The sequence below is a fragment of the Carica papaya genome, chromosome 1, assembly GCF_054855325.1.
Source record: "Carica papaya isolate Zhongbai chromosome 1, ASM5485532v1, whole genome shotgun sequence".
In the NCBI taxonomy this organism is placed as follows: Eukaryota; Viridiplantae; Streptophyta; class Magnoliopsida; order Brassicales; family Caricaceae; genus Carica; species Carica papaya.
In genome coordinates this window covers 25382231-25398036 of record NC_142309.1, presented here as the reverse complement: position 1 = coordinate 25398036, position 15806 = coordinate 25382231, and the positions used below count along the sequence as shown (strand labels likewise).

Below are 15806 nucleotides of genomic sequence, written 5' to 3'. Positions count from 1 at the left end.
TCAATCGCTGGTCTTACACTGGGGACAAACTCCCAACATTATTTAATTTAACTTAATATTATTCTTTTTCAAAAGGAAGAGTGGCTGCTGATTTCATAACCCTAAATTAAAAAGTTTTTATTTTTCATTCCTTTTCAACCCAAACACAGAATCATAATTTCAAGGAATTCATCAGGCACATTATCTAGCAGCTTAGATATTATTCCTTCAACTCATCCAAGTAAATAAGGAAGCAGTAATACGCAAGCTGGGATGAAAGGGGAAGAGAAAAGAGAAAAGATAAAAGGATACAAGGAAAGAAAAGAAAAATATTTGAAACAACAAACTCCCAAGTTTAAATTCCACATAGAAAAACAGTGTGTACCACTATATATCAAAATATACAATTGCAGCATCCAGATACTCATTAAGTCCACTATATGAAGAAACTAAACCCTGAAACTTTTTTTATAAAAAAAAAAATGTCAATTGTGAAAAGGGATTGATTGAGGTGGAAACTCTAAAGTCCAACCAAACATTTTCTGTATATTCACTTACCCACCAAATGCAAAACAGTTCTTTTGCACTTGACACAGCTTATCCTTCCTTCAATTCTGGATAATCACAAACTTCAACCGAGGTAAAGATCAGCCCGAAACCTTTCATGCAGATATCCCAAGCAATAATGTGGGAAGAGATAGTCCTAGCACAAGCAAAATTAGGACACCTCCATCTTGCCGAAGGAACTGCAATGGCCATCTGCAGGTAGTTTAGCATTAGCAACAAGGTGGATGTTACGAAGAATATGGCCAGAGCTGAAAGATTATGCTATGAGCATATGATCAATGTGAAGCTCCTGTAACAAAGAAAGGGTTATCTTGTGGAATTGAGCCTCAAACCAAAAACATTTACAGCCTGGAGAAGTTCTACTGTTGAGTTGAGTGAATTCTGGAGACATTCGCATTCTGGCAATGGATACGTGTATATTGAAGTTTTCCTGTTTATTTTTCTCACCCTGGGTACCATCATCCCCTTGCGATCACTTTCAGTGAGCATTGCTTCCATCTGATCCTTGAAAGCTTTCCAACTGCAAAAAATAAAACAAGAATCTGTCTATCAGCCATCATGCCTCATAAATTCTCGTTTTCTATTTTTTTACTTATATTTATTATAGATGTATAATATTTATTTATTTATAAAACAACATTTTATATTTATATAATTTTCTACAACATTTTATATTTAAATAATTAAGAAAATTATACTGAATCTATTTCAAATAGTTAAGGATATCGCAGGCTTTGTGCCAATGTGCAGTTTAAGTATCCAACATTTTATTTTGTTTAATAAAGTACCCAATATCTTCAATTAAGAGTTTCACTTAACTATCTCACTAATACCAATAATTTTACGGATTACATGACATATCATGCTAACGAAAATAGACAAGCGGTATGCCACATTATCAATCAAATTAAATTCAATACTAAAAAATATATTGAAATGAAATATTTTATTTTATATTTATTAATGTTAGATAATTTAAAAAAGTTGATCTATATACTTGTGGTAAATAAAAAAAATGAAATATTAGTCATTTAATCTAATTTACTTTTTTGTTTATTAAACAATATAATTCAAATGGATTAGTTATTTTTTATCAATAATATAAAATAAAATATTTTTTTTATTCTTCACGCATTTTAATAATATGTTCAATTAATTTGATTATGTGGTGCTTCATTAGTTTTTTTTTTTTTTTTTGTGAAATGTCAAATGGTAAAAAAGTTAATATCGTTAATTAGGTAGTTAATAATTGAAAGCAACTCAAAATGTTATGTCCTCCGTAAAAAAAAAAAAACATTTGATCCTTCATTGCACATTTCTACAATGATTGGACCCTTCAAGATGCATATAGCCAATAGCTAATACTATTAACTGTTAAATAAATATTGAAAAATGTCCCAGATTAGCGCAGGATAACAAGCAAAACACACTATGGAGGAGAAAAGAGATAGATGGATAAACAGATAAATACATAGATAGAGAGAGAAAGAGAGAGAGATGGATTACCTCATGTCCATGTCCAGCAGAAGAAGAACGAGCTTGGTTTTATCAGGAATAATTGTCTTTGCATGCCCACCAAAAAGGAACCGCCGATGACCCATCAGAAAATGAGGGAAGTTTCCACCTTGAGTTGTCACGAAAACCTCACTAAACAAACTTACTGTATAATCCAAAGCTGCTAGTCTTGAAGAATACACCTACCAAGACAGAAAATAGTCATTTAACTCAAGACATCACAAAGAAAAAGAGCATATAAGAGAAGGGTCTTTGATCGACCCATTTCAAACTTATTACACTCATTTTACCTATTCACTTCAGAAAGCTAAATGGTTATTCATTTCATCCAAGTAAATGGACACAGGATTGTGGTAGAAACCACAAAAGCCCAGCTTAACTAATTAATACAACTGACTTTACTGATTTTTTGGAAGACCAATAAAAAAAAACTCAAATTGATGCAGTCACAGAAGCAATAGACCAGTAAGTGAATGGCAGCCTGGGCTAAGTCTTCACTAATTTCAGACATTTCTATAAATAATCACATTCTGTTCTTGTCAAAGCTAATCCATTTCTAACAAACAAATGAATTTTTATCAAACTTAGAGGTCAAATAAACGCAGTAGAAGCTAATGCCATCCGGCCAAATCCCTACATCCAACCATTTAGAACATTTTGGCTACAAAATATCAATATTTTTATTTGATTAAATGTTCTAGCCCAAGGATTTGACCGTGAGTGCAAAGGACACAAATTTGCTTTTGACATCCAGTCCCAGTTTTTCCTAACCCTTGATTTTAAAACTGGGAATTAAGGAAAATGATAAAGAGAAAATTCAAACTGACAGCTGAAAAAGAGAAGAGGATAGAGTCAAGATCCATAAGTAAAGAACTAATTTAAAAGACCTGGACTTTTAACACAATGATAATCAAGGATGTTAATTGTTAGAGACAACGATGTTTCTGAAAGAAACAAATAAAGGAAGTGTCAAAATCCTGGTTCATTGAAAATTTGTTTCGCCACCTTAAGTAAATCTTGGATTGAACCACGGATAAAATCCTTACCCATATTTTTTGGTTACTCCTACTGGCATGAAACCAAGCACAAGAAGACCCAAAAAGAGTGGTATGTCACTGCACGAAACAGGCAATGTTCACAAATCTCTCCCCCTTGACAAGTGGGAAGGAGGCTACCATCTTAACTAAGCTCGAGGCCTAAAATTTTGTTCAATTGATAGTACATGCCTTCTCTTTTTTGATTTTAGGAATTCAGTTCTCAAGCTATACTAAGCTGGAAAAGAAAAAGTTGTAATTGTTTTCCATGTTCTTTAGTAAAACTAGAAAACCTAAGTTCTATAGAACAGGTGCAGTACAAGCTTACTGCTATTTTCCTTTTTGAAATCTATTTGCAATTCCATCAACTGAACATATTATCTATGATCTCCATTGGAAAAAAGGTGGTAGTAGAAATAGAAAAAGAACACATTAATTGAGTTTATGTTGGCATACAGAGCACCAAGTGTTTCATTCTTCTGATCCAAATAGTTGGAATATGGACTTAAACCTATGTTGACAATGAATATATTCGTTGTTGCCAAATATTCTTCAAACCGGATTCTTTTAACAAACAATGGAATAGAAGGAGAAAAAGTATTTACCACAAATGGGGCAAGCTCATTTTGTGTTGCAAGAGATTCTTTGGTATAAAGAAGGGGAAACATCTCCAATAACGGAGCCAAGTGCCTTTTGGCCTGGTAAATTTTTCCCGAGGCTAAATAAATTGCAGTTTCGTTACCAAATCCCATACCACGCAGCATCATTCCAACCTATGCTGACAGGGAAAGCATCATGTTGCAATCAGATTAATAATTTGGCAAAATAAACAAGTATCATCAAACAAATAGGATGATGAAAAAGGATAAAGAAATCAAAGCTATAAATCAAACAGAATGGATCCTTAGTATTTAACAACACAAACAAGCAAGAAGCATTATGCTTGGAAATGTAGTTAAAACTCTTTGAAATTTATTTACTGATGCATCTTTTATGTCCTATGATCTATAATTCATAAGGCTTCTAAGAACTTCTTGGCAAGAATAAAATGATGCCCCTCTGCTTAGTGCGATATATGAGGAAATTATTTACAAAGACTCACTTTCTGCTTTACCAACATACTAATACCATAGCATATATAACCATAACACATAGAAATGTTCAATGAAAGTGACAATCACAAACCTCTGCCCTAAGTCTGCAACTATCGAAAGATATATAATATCTTTGGAATTCCAAAGGTATAGAAAGGGGGGGAAGAAAGACAGACTAACAGCATACCTCCAATGGGGTTAGAGGACATTTTCCATTGATTCGATTCAATCCAGGATTAATGATACGGTCTTTCTGTTTGAACTTTCCTTTCCACCCTTTCTCTCGAACCAAGTCCATTTCCTGTTTCTCTGCTTCTCCCCCATCATATTGACAACATGAGAAGGCCACCATGTCCTGGATTTTGAAAAGAAGTGATTGTACATAGAGTTCCAAACTTCTTAATGGTTCAGAACTCAACTTTAGCAAAGAAAAAAAATCACGAAAAAGTTGAACCAAAAGAATTGCAGAAATATTATGAGAAAATCTAGGAGAAGAAATATGCAGAAATATTAGGAGAAAATCTAAGAGAAAAAATAGGATCTAGGTTTGATACTAGAATCCTAAATAGAGGGAAGTTTCCTAAACTTTTTAGAAGTATATTCTATGTTGTGTTTCTGGGGATACTGATTTGGTATTCAAACCTATAAATAATGTAATGGTATAGAAGAAAACCTTGGAATAAAACTTACAGCTTTCTTCATGGTATCAGATCATGGTTCCCTGTTCCATTGAATCTAGAATACCCAGAATGCCAAAGTAAGACATGGCTTACCATCTTCAAACCTCAAAGCCAGAAGTTGTGCATTCAACAGAAACCATTCCCATGGGGAATGAGAGGATGGATAATCCAATTATATCCATAACCTCATACAAGCTAAATGGCCAAAACTACCTACCTCGGTAACAATCTGCCATGATTTTCGTGTACGGGAAAGGGAAAGATGACCATCTTACAGGAGCCACTAATCCGCTAACCATAAACAACACAAAAGTACCAAACTTAGAGAGCCGAAGACTATATGATAATATCTTGGGTTGTAATTTAATGACAAACGAAATAAGAAAGAATTTCCTCCTACTCAAGACAGCTAAGGAAATCTAGGACGCAGCTCGCTAAACATATTCCAAAACATATAATTCCCTAGAACTCTTCATAGAAAGTATACTTAACAACTTGCGTTAGAGTGACTTGATGATGACTTAGTACTTCAACACCTTGACAAGGAACTGACAACAACTTGATGTGCATGAAGAGCAATAATAGCACTGCCAAGAAGACAGTCTTTAGTATCAAAGAATCATCGAGACCAAGAAGTTGTACAAATTTCTTCTCGGTTCTAACAAGGAACTGGATAACATCCAAGGAAGAATCCTGGGAGCAAAACCAAGCCCTTCTGTGAAGTGTTTGTAGAAGTGCATGAGGAAGAGAGCCAAAAGAAAATCACGCTCAGTGAAAGTTCAAGACTTTTTACTCAAAATACCTAGCCACTTCAACAAGAGATGAAACAGAAAAAGGGAAAGTTGTGGTGCAATCACTATAGAATGCCCGGCCAATAAAAGGAGATTTGCTAAAAGCTTCATGGAAAGCCATCAGATTGGAAACAAAATTGAACTCAATGAGGAAAAGAAACAAAAGAAAATCTGGAGACAAAGTTGAGAGGAAACCTAACTGTGGAAGCTGAAGTATCAGGTAAGCAACAGAAAAAGAACTTGGTTTTCAATAAAGAGCAGCTGAAGTACTTGAGAAATTTATTAAGTAATCATCCAGTAATAGGCAACGGATCTGTTACCCACTCAAGTAAATTTACTAATACTCTATCTAATCTCCAAAATTCAATCAGTGCATGGATTATTGACTCTGGAGCTTCAGATTACATGACTGGTAATGTGAAATTGTTCAAAACATATAACACATGCCATAAACAAATCTATATCAGAATTGCAGATGGGTCTCTATCAAAGATGGTTGGATAGGTTTAATGATGTGCTCTATGCTCCTGAATTAAGTTGCAATTTATTGTCAGTTAGTAAACTGACATAAGAACTAAGAATTATTGCTAAATCTTATTCAAATGAGATTAAATTTCTAACGACTGACAATGCTTAAGTACACTCAGGACTCTGTATCCTCTTCAGTAACCACTTTCGAGAGTATCTATCCTCTGATCTTTCCTGTTTTACTTCTTATAATGATAATGTAATCATGTTATGGCACTATAGCAAGGGTCTTCACTGTGAAGTATAAAACCGATGGGGGAGTTGACAGGTTAAAAGCTCGGCTAGTTGTTAAAGGGTTCATGCAATAAAATGGTATTGACTGCTAAAAATTCATTTTCCCATGTTGCGAAGTTGAGTACAATTCAGGTATTATTATCATTGACAGCAAATCTTGATTGACCACTTTACCAACTTGATATAAAAAATGCTTTCTTAAATAGGGAACTTATAGAGGAAGTCTAAATGGATATCCCTCCTAGTTTTGAGACCTAGGATAATATGAATATAGTCTCTAAGTTGAAGCAAGGCCCTTTATGGATTGGACCAATCTCCTAAAGTATGGTTTGACTGATTCAATGGAGCAGTGAAATCGTATGGGTATGCACATTATCAAATAGATCGCATGTTGTTTGTGAAGTACTCCCAAGTAAGGAAATTTTTTTTATTATTGTCAATGTGGATGACATAGTGTTAACTTGAAAAACGAAGACTGAAATTTAAAACTCCAGAGAATGTTTGCCTCAGAATTTGAAACCTAAGTCCTTAGGAATTTGAAGTACTTTCTTGGGATGGAAGTAGCACGATCTAGGAAAAAAAACCACTACATCACAAATTAAGTATGTCATTGACTTGTTGAAGGAAACATAAATGAGTAGGTGTAAACCAATAGACACTCCAATAGAACCAAATATTGGGTTCAAAGAACAAGGAGAAAATCCTCCAGTAAACAAGGGACAATATCAGATATTAGTTGAAAAACTGATATATCTCTCATACGCTAGGTTGGATATCGGATTTACAATAAGGTTGTAAGTTAATTCATGAATAACCCAACTGAAGAATATTTAAAGGCTGCAAATCGAATTATATGATACTTAAAAATGATACCAAGGAAAGGATTGTTCTTTGGAAAAACTGCAAGAAGAGATGTAGAGATATTAACTGATATTGACTGGGCAGTATCTGTCACGGAGAGAAGATCAACCTCTGGATATTGCTCATAAGTGTGGGGAAATTTAATAACATGGCGGAGCAAGAAACAACAGGTTGTAGCTTGAAGCAGCATTGAGGTAGAATTCAGGGCTATAAAGTTTTCTAACCCTTTTAGAAGTATATTTTCTATTATATTTTTGGGGGATACTGATTTGGTATCCAATTTTATAGATAATGTAATAATATATAAAGAAACCATGGAATAAAATTTACAGCTTTCTTCAAGAATCATACCTCCTCAAATCGCAGGTGCACAGAAACATACTTCCCTCCAGTGTTCAAGCTCTTCTCAAGCATTCGCTCAACTAGTTTCTTTGCAAGTGTTGTTATAGGTGAAGAGAATCTCAGAGCTTTATAATTGGCAATGCATCTTAGCAACTGAATATAAGGAGGAACATTCATCGCCAATCTATTAGCAAATGGTGCAATTCGGATAACTCTGCATTAAAAAATATCAACAATTAGAAACAGATACAGCTTTCAAAAAAAAAAAAAAGTTTAAAACTTATGATTGTGACTCTCAGAGATTCAAACAATCAGAACAAAGTTTCTTGTTGATCTTAATTCAAGAATTGGTTCATGCCTGAAGTCTCCTTTCTAAGATTGCTATTTGTACTGACACAGCAATCTGATTTGAGATGAAGAAAAAAAAATTACAATGGCAAGAATCATGCTTTGGCACGTACCCCTGCGCCCTCAAGACAGGGTAAACTTCTGTCTGGTAATAACTAACAGAAGCCCATGCTTGGACACGGAAGTTTGGAATGTTAGTAACATTGTGATCGTATCTTTCCATCAAAATCTCAGGTAGCTGTCTAACAACTTTAACATAGCCTTCAAGAGAAGCTATGAAATGATCCTCATCATATATGTCTCCAAATTCACTGCAAGATTATAAACCAAAGAAAAGAGGGAAAATAAGGGCAGCCATTAAGATGAGGTGGGGAGGCGGGGCGAATATACGGGGTATTTGCTGTATTGCATGTTGGATATCCTTTAAATGAAAATTGGTAATATGAAAAACATGTGACTAAGTTATACCTTGCATCCTTCCAGACACTGTTGAACTCAAATTGAGGTATAACTAAAATTGCATTCAGAAGTCCAGCAACAGCCACTGCATTGCATATCTAGAAACAGAAAACATAATGCTTAGAACAAGCTTTCCAGACATATGCAAGAGCATCTACACTGTACAATCTAATGGGTCACTTAAATTCTGAAAATACACATGGAAATACAAGAAGTATAGAAACCAGTACTCTGAGTCAACTTAAATTCTGAAAATACATACAGAAATACAAGAAGTACAGCAACCAGCACTGAAAATAATAACATACCGCAGAACGCTGTTGGTTTAGACCACCATTTGCCTCAACAATCAAGTAACCACTAGGTCCAGAGGACACTGAAATTCAAAAGAGACATCAATTTAACAAATGAACTATGGCTCATTTCTTTGCCAATTTATACATCAAATACAAAATAAGTCCTATAAGAGAAATGGAAAACAATTTCCATTTTCAAAAGGGACTCTATACTGCATATTCCCATATTAACGAATCTGGATAAGAAAAACCCATCTGTATAACTTTACAAGTAGATTGAAAAAGATATCTCAGTATTAAATAATTTCTAAGTATGCTACCTTCCTCCATAGCAAAACGTAATCCAGCAGTTGAATTTGGACAAGGCTTTTGCATTTTCAACCGACGTTTGTACTTCCAGACAGATGACAACTGCAAAAAGGAGCAGTACAGCAGCTCAGACGATGATCAAAATATTAAACATTATGCACCACATAAAAACAAAAGATAAAGCAAAACAATCCATAGAAAAAAAAACAGTGCTTATGATACCAAACAAAACAGAAGAAGCTCAACTCCAGATTAAATTATTATTATATTTGAAAATCCCAGTTCTCAAAGAAAATTTTCCATTTAGATTTTGCACCGAAGGAGTCCATCAGTGAAGAACTTGTACTTTTGCTGTTAGGTAGATGAACAAGGCCCCTCTATCACTTTCAGTGATGATTGGTGAAAGCAATTGCCAAAAATAACCAAAGTAAATTTTTATGGGAAAAATATTGGCATCCATCAGAATCACAGAGCTGAGTTAGTAGATACAGATCCAGAGATACACAACACTGGTTCAAAATCCACCTGGACTGGAGACAATCTCTACTACCAGACCAGATTCAGTTACTAAATTTAAATAAATAAAAAGTCCTTAAATTCGCTCTCTCCTTGTTTTTACTTGAACAGGGGAAAGCTCCCAAAAAAGTTGAATCATAAAACAAACAGAAAATGGGAACAAAAGAAAAGAGCAGACCTCAATAGCCGAAGAATTGTCAGCCTGAATATCAGCCCAGAGCTTCTGAAAGATCTCGTGGCTACGGTAGACGGAGCCGGGAAGCGGTGAGTGACCCACAAGACCGGAGAAGGGCCCGACGCACATTAAGAGGCCAGAGACGTACAACATGGGCAGGAGGAGCAGATAACGGAGACTTCGGCGGGTGAGGACGGCGGCGGCGAGAGCATCCTGGCGAGAGAAGGAGTGGGTTTTGGATCGGAGACGGCGGCGGCAGTGAGAGGTGCCATTGGTAGAGTGACGGCGAGGTGATGGTGGGGGACTGGGAGAGTTACTGTTAGTGGCACTTTCGGAGCTCTCACAGTTGTAGACATTGTTGTCGTTAGTGGCATTGGCATTGGCGTTGTGGTGGGTCTTGCTTTTCATAGCCATGCAGCAAAATGAGAGGGGAAAAAATTGAATTGGGTGTAGCGAGTGGAAGGAGATAAAAATGGATATTTTGCTACGAGTGCTTTAAAAGGGGAGGTCGTACTGATATCATCAGATCCTTTTCTTCACAGAACCGAATGAGTATATGTATGTAAATTATGAGTAAATCTATGTATGAAAAAGAGAGAGAGAGAGAGAGAGAGAAAGAGAGAGGTGGCGTGGCTCGAAGGCCGAAGAGTGTAAAGTAAATTACTCCACTGTTCTTCCCGCACCGATACGTATATTGTAGGGGATTTTTCTAACAGATTTTTTTAGAGGATTAAAGAAAAAGAAGGGGGGGGGAAATTTTTCTGGGGGATCTTAATAAATGTTTTTTTTTTAAAGAGATTTCAGGAAGAAATAATAAAACTGATGACGCGACATTATGAACCTCTGAAGACGAGTCAGAACGTCTTTTACCCTCCTCCTCTTCACAGGTTTTTTTAATTATTATTTTCTGGTTATTAAAAACCGTTTGAATGTCTGAAACGCCGTTTGGATATTCCACGGCATGTTTGGAATAAAAAAGTATAAAATTAATTTAGAAATATTTAAAATTTTAAATTTAGTTTAAAAATTAAAAAATTTACATATTCTATATTTTGCAACATTACTCCAAGTTGATTTTGTGTTATGTGCTGCTTAAAAGTGTCATTGCAATGATCTCCCCACTATAAGTAATTTTTAAACTTTTACTAAAGTTTATTGTAACAATTATTATCATGATATTCTATTTTATTATTCATATTATAAAAAATAATAATATTTAAACAATTAAAAATTAATAAAATTATCAAATAATATTAAATACTTATTTATTTTATACGTGTAGAGAGGTTTGATTCTTTATAATAATTATGTTGATTTGATTCATTAAAAATAATTAATTTGTCACGTATTCAGATTTAATTGCTTGAAAGTTTTTGATTGTAAAAGAAGATTTGATTACTTAATTAGATGGAGGCATGATTACCAACTTTTGTTTATATTTAATGCCACACGACTAATTTATAAATGTTAAATTAGTAGTATAATACAAAAACCAAAAAATATATATATATTTTCTATACTAATCTCTTACATTATATATATATATATATATGTCAAGCAATTTAAATATGCAAAATATTTTTATTATAAATATGTAAATATAAATACAAAACAATAGCACGTACTAATTAATTGCATTGAATGCAGGGGCAGGGCATGTCCTCATCCAATACCAAGAAGGTATACTTATATAAAAATCAAACCATGGTATAAGATATTTTTATTGGTAATTAAAAATTACTATTATTATTTTTATAATTGTTATTATATTATTGTAATTATTAATAGTATCGTTATTATTATCATTATTATATTTTTAATATTATTTTTAATGTTGTTAGCATTATATCTCTACGTTCAGGTATTTAATGTGAATTAAAATATTATTTTACTCGTAATCTTTACGCAACCATTATGAGAGCGTAAGATATTTATTGGTAACTTATTTTACAGATTTAATTAAATTACTCCGCCCAACTCAGTTCTCTCCATGCATAACAACAAATGTTAAGCTAAGTTTATCATTAAATCTTTGACTTTACAAAATAATTAATTTATAAGGTACGGGAACTTTAAAGCAAGAAACTGTGTTTTAATAATAAAGAATAAGATTAAATTATTTTAAAATTAAAATTAATTAGTTATTTTATAAATTTAACAAATAAAACGCAATCGCAATAATTTAATTAAATTATAAATAGAAAATTTATGCGCTCAGTTTGTGTAAAGAGTAGGGGGAAAAAAAAGTTGATTGACAAGTTAGTCAGGAAATTGAGTCTTGAGGGGCAAAATGGTCAATTCAAGAGAGAAAATATGTAGCAGTGAAGATCTCCTGGTGGGGACACGACTACCCGCCAAAGAAAACATGAAAAGAAGCGTCGGGAAGGCTCCGAAACAGACGCTCTTTCTTTCACCTTTCTCACCACGCATGTTCATTTGCTGGGGAGCTTTTGACCATAAGATTTTTTCATTTACCAAAATTACCCCATCGTACAGAGATTTTATTGAGGGCATTTCCGTCAAATCACACTACAAAAATATACGATAATTACACCCAAGTCATCGGGGTCTTGTCATTGTTTTAAACACCGTTAGAATTGGTAACCTGCCATGGAGATAGAAATGTAGTAAGGGCTCGAAACAAAAGGGCAAAACCTTATACGCAGTTGGGAGGCATGGAAAAGGATAGTGAATTGTGGGTTAGTCAAATCTTAAAAGCTATACGTGTATATTATGATCATTTGGGTAGATGCACACCCTAAATGCAGTGTCCTTCTTCCCCTAACCCCTTTAAAAACCCTGCTTTTATATTAAATGAATATCACAGTGGTGGACCAGAACACAGCCCCACCTCACCCAACTGCCCATCTCTCCACTTTCAGACTTTACAATTTTCACAGGGTCGTATTTCAGCTGTTGCTCTTGCCACGTGTCACATTTGGAGGCACCTGAAAACGGATGCAGATATGTTCTATCACGGCGCTATTAGCGCTACGGCTACTCATGTCTTGACTCTTGAGTTAAGTTCACAGCTCTCGTGATCAGATGAACAATCAGCCTTTCCTAAGAATTACTTATTTGAGGTACGAAACTGAGACTATGACTGCACCGAAGCTCAACATATATAGAGCCATGTGAAAGGGACAAATTGGTCCATCAAATAATCGGCCACACTTTTTATTTACTATGGCGACAAGAATCCTCCAGAAAATTTAAAAGAAGGAGATCGTGATCACGACCACACATAATCTAATCAGTGGCATGGAGAAGCTAGATCAAATCGAAGGATTACAAACCACAAATATAAGTTCTAAAAGGTAACAGAGGGCCACTGAGTCGATGGGCACTGGCGAATCTGTATCTTTTTCTAGATCTAATTTTTATGAGTTTGAGCCCGTGGAAATACAGGCTTAGTTAGCATCTTACGATCTGACTGCATAACCAAGCAATGGGTCCTCCATTCTTTTTTAGGCTATAAGAGTACCCATGAATCGTGCAAGACACCTTTTTATCTTGGGAAAACCAGGCTCCAGCAGACTGCCAAAAAACAAGATCGAGCCAAGCACTTCAATATGTATATAACACATAGTAAAAGGCTTCAATTCCGTTTGTTTCATTTGAACTGTTATGGTGTTGGTTGAATTTTAAACAAATGGTTCCTTTTAAGTTGTCTTCTTTACATAGTTATTGGTCCGCTTATGTTTTACATAGGAATAGTAGCTGGATTCCTTGTTTATTAGCCATTAACTCTTGTAAAACTCTTAACTATATTTTAGAGTATCATACTCTCAAAAGAATGGAGGAGCCATTGCTTATATATGGTCTCCAAGTAATTCATGTAAATCTTCAATTTATAACATTTTAGAGCATCCTACTCTCTCCCTAAGTTTATTACTTTAGGTCTTGAAAAGCTACCTTTAGCTGCCATTGATTTATGATTCTTTTTACTTCAACCTACTGTAATAGATGTGCTCGTGGATCCCTTTATATGTGAACTATTGATATCATGGCTCAACATTTTATTTTATTAGATTGGATAGTGCAATGATATTGTTTCATATTATCTTATCTATTTTAATTTTAATTTAATTCTATTTATATGAGTTCTGTTTTTTTTTAATTTTAATTTTATTCTTTAACAGTTACTTAAAAAGTATTATAAATATTTTTTATAATTTTCCTTCTTAAGACATAATTCATTCCTAAAAAACTGAGTTATTAGAGGTACTCTGTTAGTCTAAATTATAACCGACTATGAATCAAAACGCCTAATCATACGCTAGTTTTTGTGCAGACAAAGTTTTCAATAACTCAGAGTACAAACAAATCACTCATGCACTTTTGAATTTCCTATACTCTTATTGAATAGATTAAACGGAGCATGCAAATATGAATAATGTAGGTGATCAATGAAACAAAAGAAGCGTTTTCATATGATAATAACATCAAATGCACAACAAAAACTGGTCAAGATATACCAACATAAAATTTGATAGATTGTTCAAATATAGGTATTCATGGCACACTAAATATTGATAGATTTTTCAAACATAAGTATGCATGTACACTAAAACCTGCTTCCATCAACAACAAATTCCTTATTGCCTTACCAATCAAGGGTGCACAACATCATATGAATAGGGTGCTATTACAAGCGTAAACTGTGCTAAAAAGGGGGAAAAAAAAAATCAAATATGACATAAAAAAGAGAATTGAAAAACAAATCCTTTCACACATTTCTCATGTTTCTTCACATTTCATGTTAAACAGAAAATAATGGAGTAAAACGGAATCTCAATTATAAATATAAATAGTTGTAATAAAATAATAACAACAACAATAATAATAATAATATAATTAGAGCACCATGTGCTGGGTTAAACCTTTTTGTTTCTCAAACTCCAAATCCTTGGAGGTCATGTTTTCAGGGGATTTTGTGGCGGTGCATTTGCTATCACCTCTTCAAAAAAGCTGTCTATTTACTGTTTGGAAAAAAATTGCAATGAAAATATTTACTATATATATAGTTAACATTCTGCTTACGCAAGTCAAATAGCAAGATGTAATCCATAACATATAACAGAGCAAATAATTTACAAATAAAAAGAGTGAACCCTAGAGATAAGATGCATAGTTCACATTTTTCAAGTCAATCACGAATAATGAAAAAATAAATCTCAACCAAGCCCAGAATGACGGACAATCAAGATAATCATGTTATTGCAAATTAATTATAGATCAAGTCCCAAGAAATTGATGGGAAAAGACATGGCCATCAATTATTTAGCAAGTCCGAGTAGGAGAAAGCGTGCATATAATATATGAAACAACTAAATTATGCCGAGATTGTGGAAGAATGAATGAGTAATCAAAAGAAGAGCAAGAAAAGAAAAACCTACCCGGACCGAGAGACAGCAGAGACAGTAAGAGAGCAAGCGAAAGAACAAAAAACAGTATCGCGCTTTTATAGAGGAGCTGAAGTGCATAGGCGCGTCTCTGTGACGCCACCTCTGCTTTATAAATACGCGAGACGTAAGGGGTTAAAAAGGAAAACCAGAGATTGAAGATGGTGAACGGCAGAGAAAGAAAATTAAAAAGAATGTATTTTTTGATTGTATTAGTGAGTTTTTCAGTTTTTTATTAAAAATAATTTTATAAATAATTGTAAAAAATTATTATTATTTTTTTAAAAATAATAATAAAACTTCACATTAAATAAAATTAATTTTTAAATTTTTTTATGTAAATTTTTTTAATAAAAATTAATGTTACTTTAAAATACTATCACACATTGCAATTTTCAATTTTACATTTATAAAAATAAAATTTGAATTTAATTACAATCAAAAACATTTTTTATTTTACTCATCTGACTACAAAAAATTTTTTCAATTACAAATATTGTAATTAAAAACTACAACAAAATAGAGACTCATAATTATAATACTATTTTTAATAGTTATTTTTTTTTTAAAAAAACTTATTCTTTTATATGTTAGACCAAATAAATTTTTAACACAAAATTATATTATTAAAAATTAGTTAAAATTTTTTATATGTATAAATATATTTTATTTA

General features: G+C 33.4%; 1 protein-coding gene and 1 long non-coding RNA gene across 2 annotated transcripts; both read right to left on the bottom strand.

The window, feature by feature from the left end:
• Window positions 1-319: 319 nt before the first annotated feature.
• LOC110824391 (O-fucosyltransferase 10-like) lies at window positions 320-10469 on the bottom strand. The gene is made up of 10 exons (XM_088222845.1): window positions 9732-10469; window positions 9049-9139; window positions 8741-8808; window positions 8442-8530; window positions 8087-8284; window positions 7635-7839; window positions 4377-4544; window positions 3701-3868; window positions 2053-2243; window positions 320-1066 (listed from the first exon to the last, which is right to left on the bottom strand). Exons 1-10 carry the CDS (start codon window positions 10140-10142, stop codon window positions 853-855), a joined length of 1803 nt encoding a protein of 600 aa, XP_088078971.1. The 5' UTR covers window positions 10143-10469; the 3' UTR covers window positions 320-852.
• Window positions 10470-14423: 3954 nt separating this feature from the next.
• Window positions 14424-15461, bottom strand: LOC110825559 (uncharacterized). The gene is made up of 2 exons (XR_002541832.2): window positions 15128-15461; window positions 14424-14710 (listed from the first exon to the last, which is right to left on the bottom strand). It is a non-coding gene; the product is annotated as an uncharacterized LOC110825559 (long non-coding RNA).
• Between the last annotated feature and the right edge of the window lie 345 nt (window positions 15462-15806).

What these genes read in the sequence shown, in the direction of transcription:
- LOC110824391 (XM_088222845.1), bottom strand. Translation starts at nt 10,142, where the DNA reads ATGGCTATGAAAAGCAAGACCCACCACAACGCCAATGCCAATGCCACT. An exon ending in ACGTTTTGCTATGGAGGAAG is followed by an intron (nt 8,809 to 9,048) that starts GTAGCATACTTA and finishes TTTGAATTTCAG; the next exon opens with TGTCCTCTGGACCTAGTGGT. An exon ending in CCTGTCTTGAGGGCGCAGGG is followed by an intron (nt 7,840 to 8,086) that starts GTACGTGCCAAA and finishes TTTTTAATGCAG; the next exon opens with AGTTATCCGAATTGCACCAT.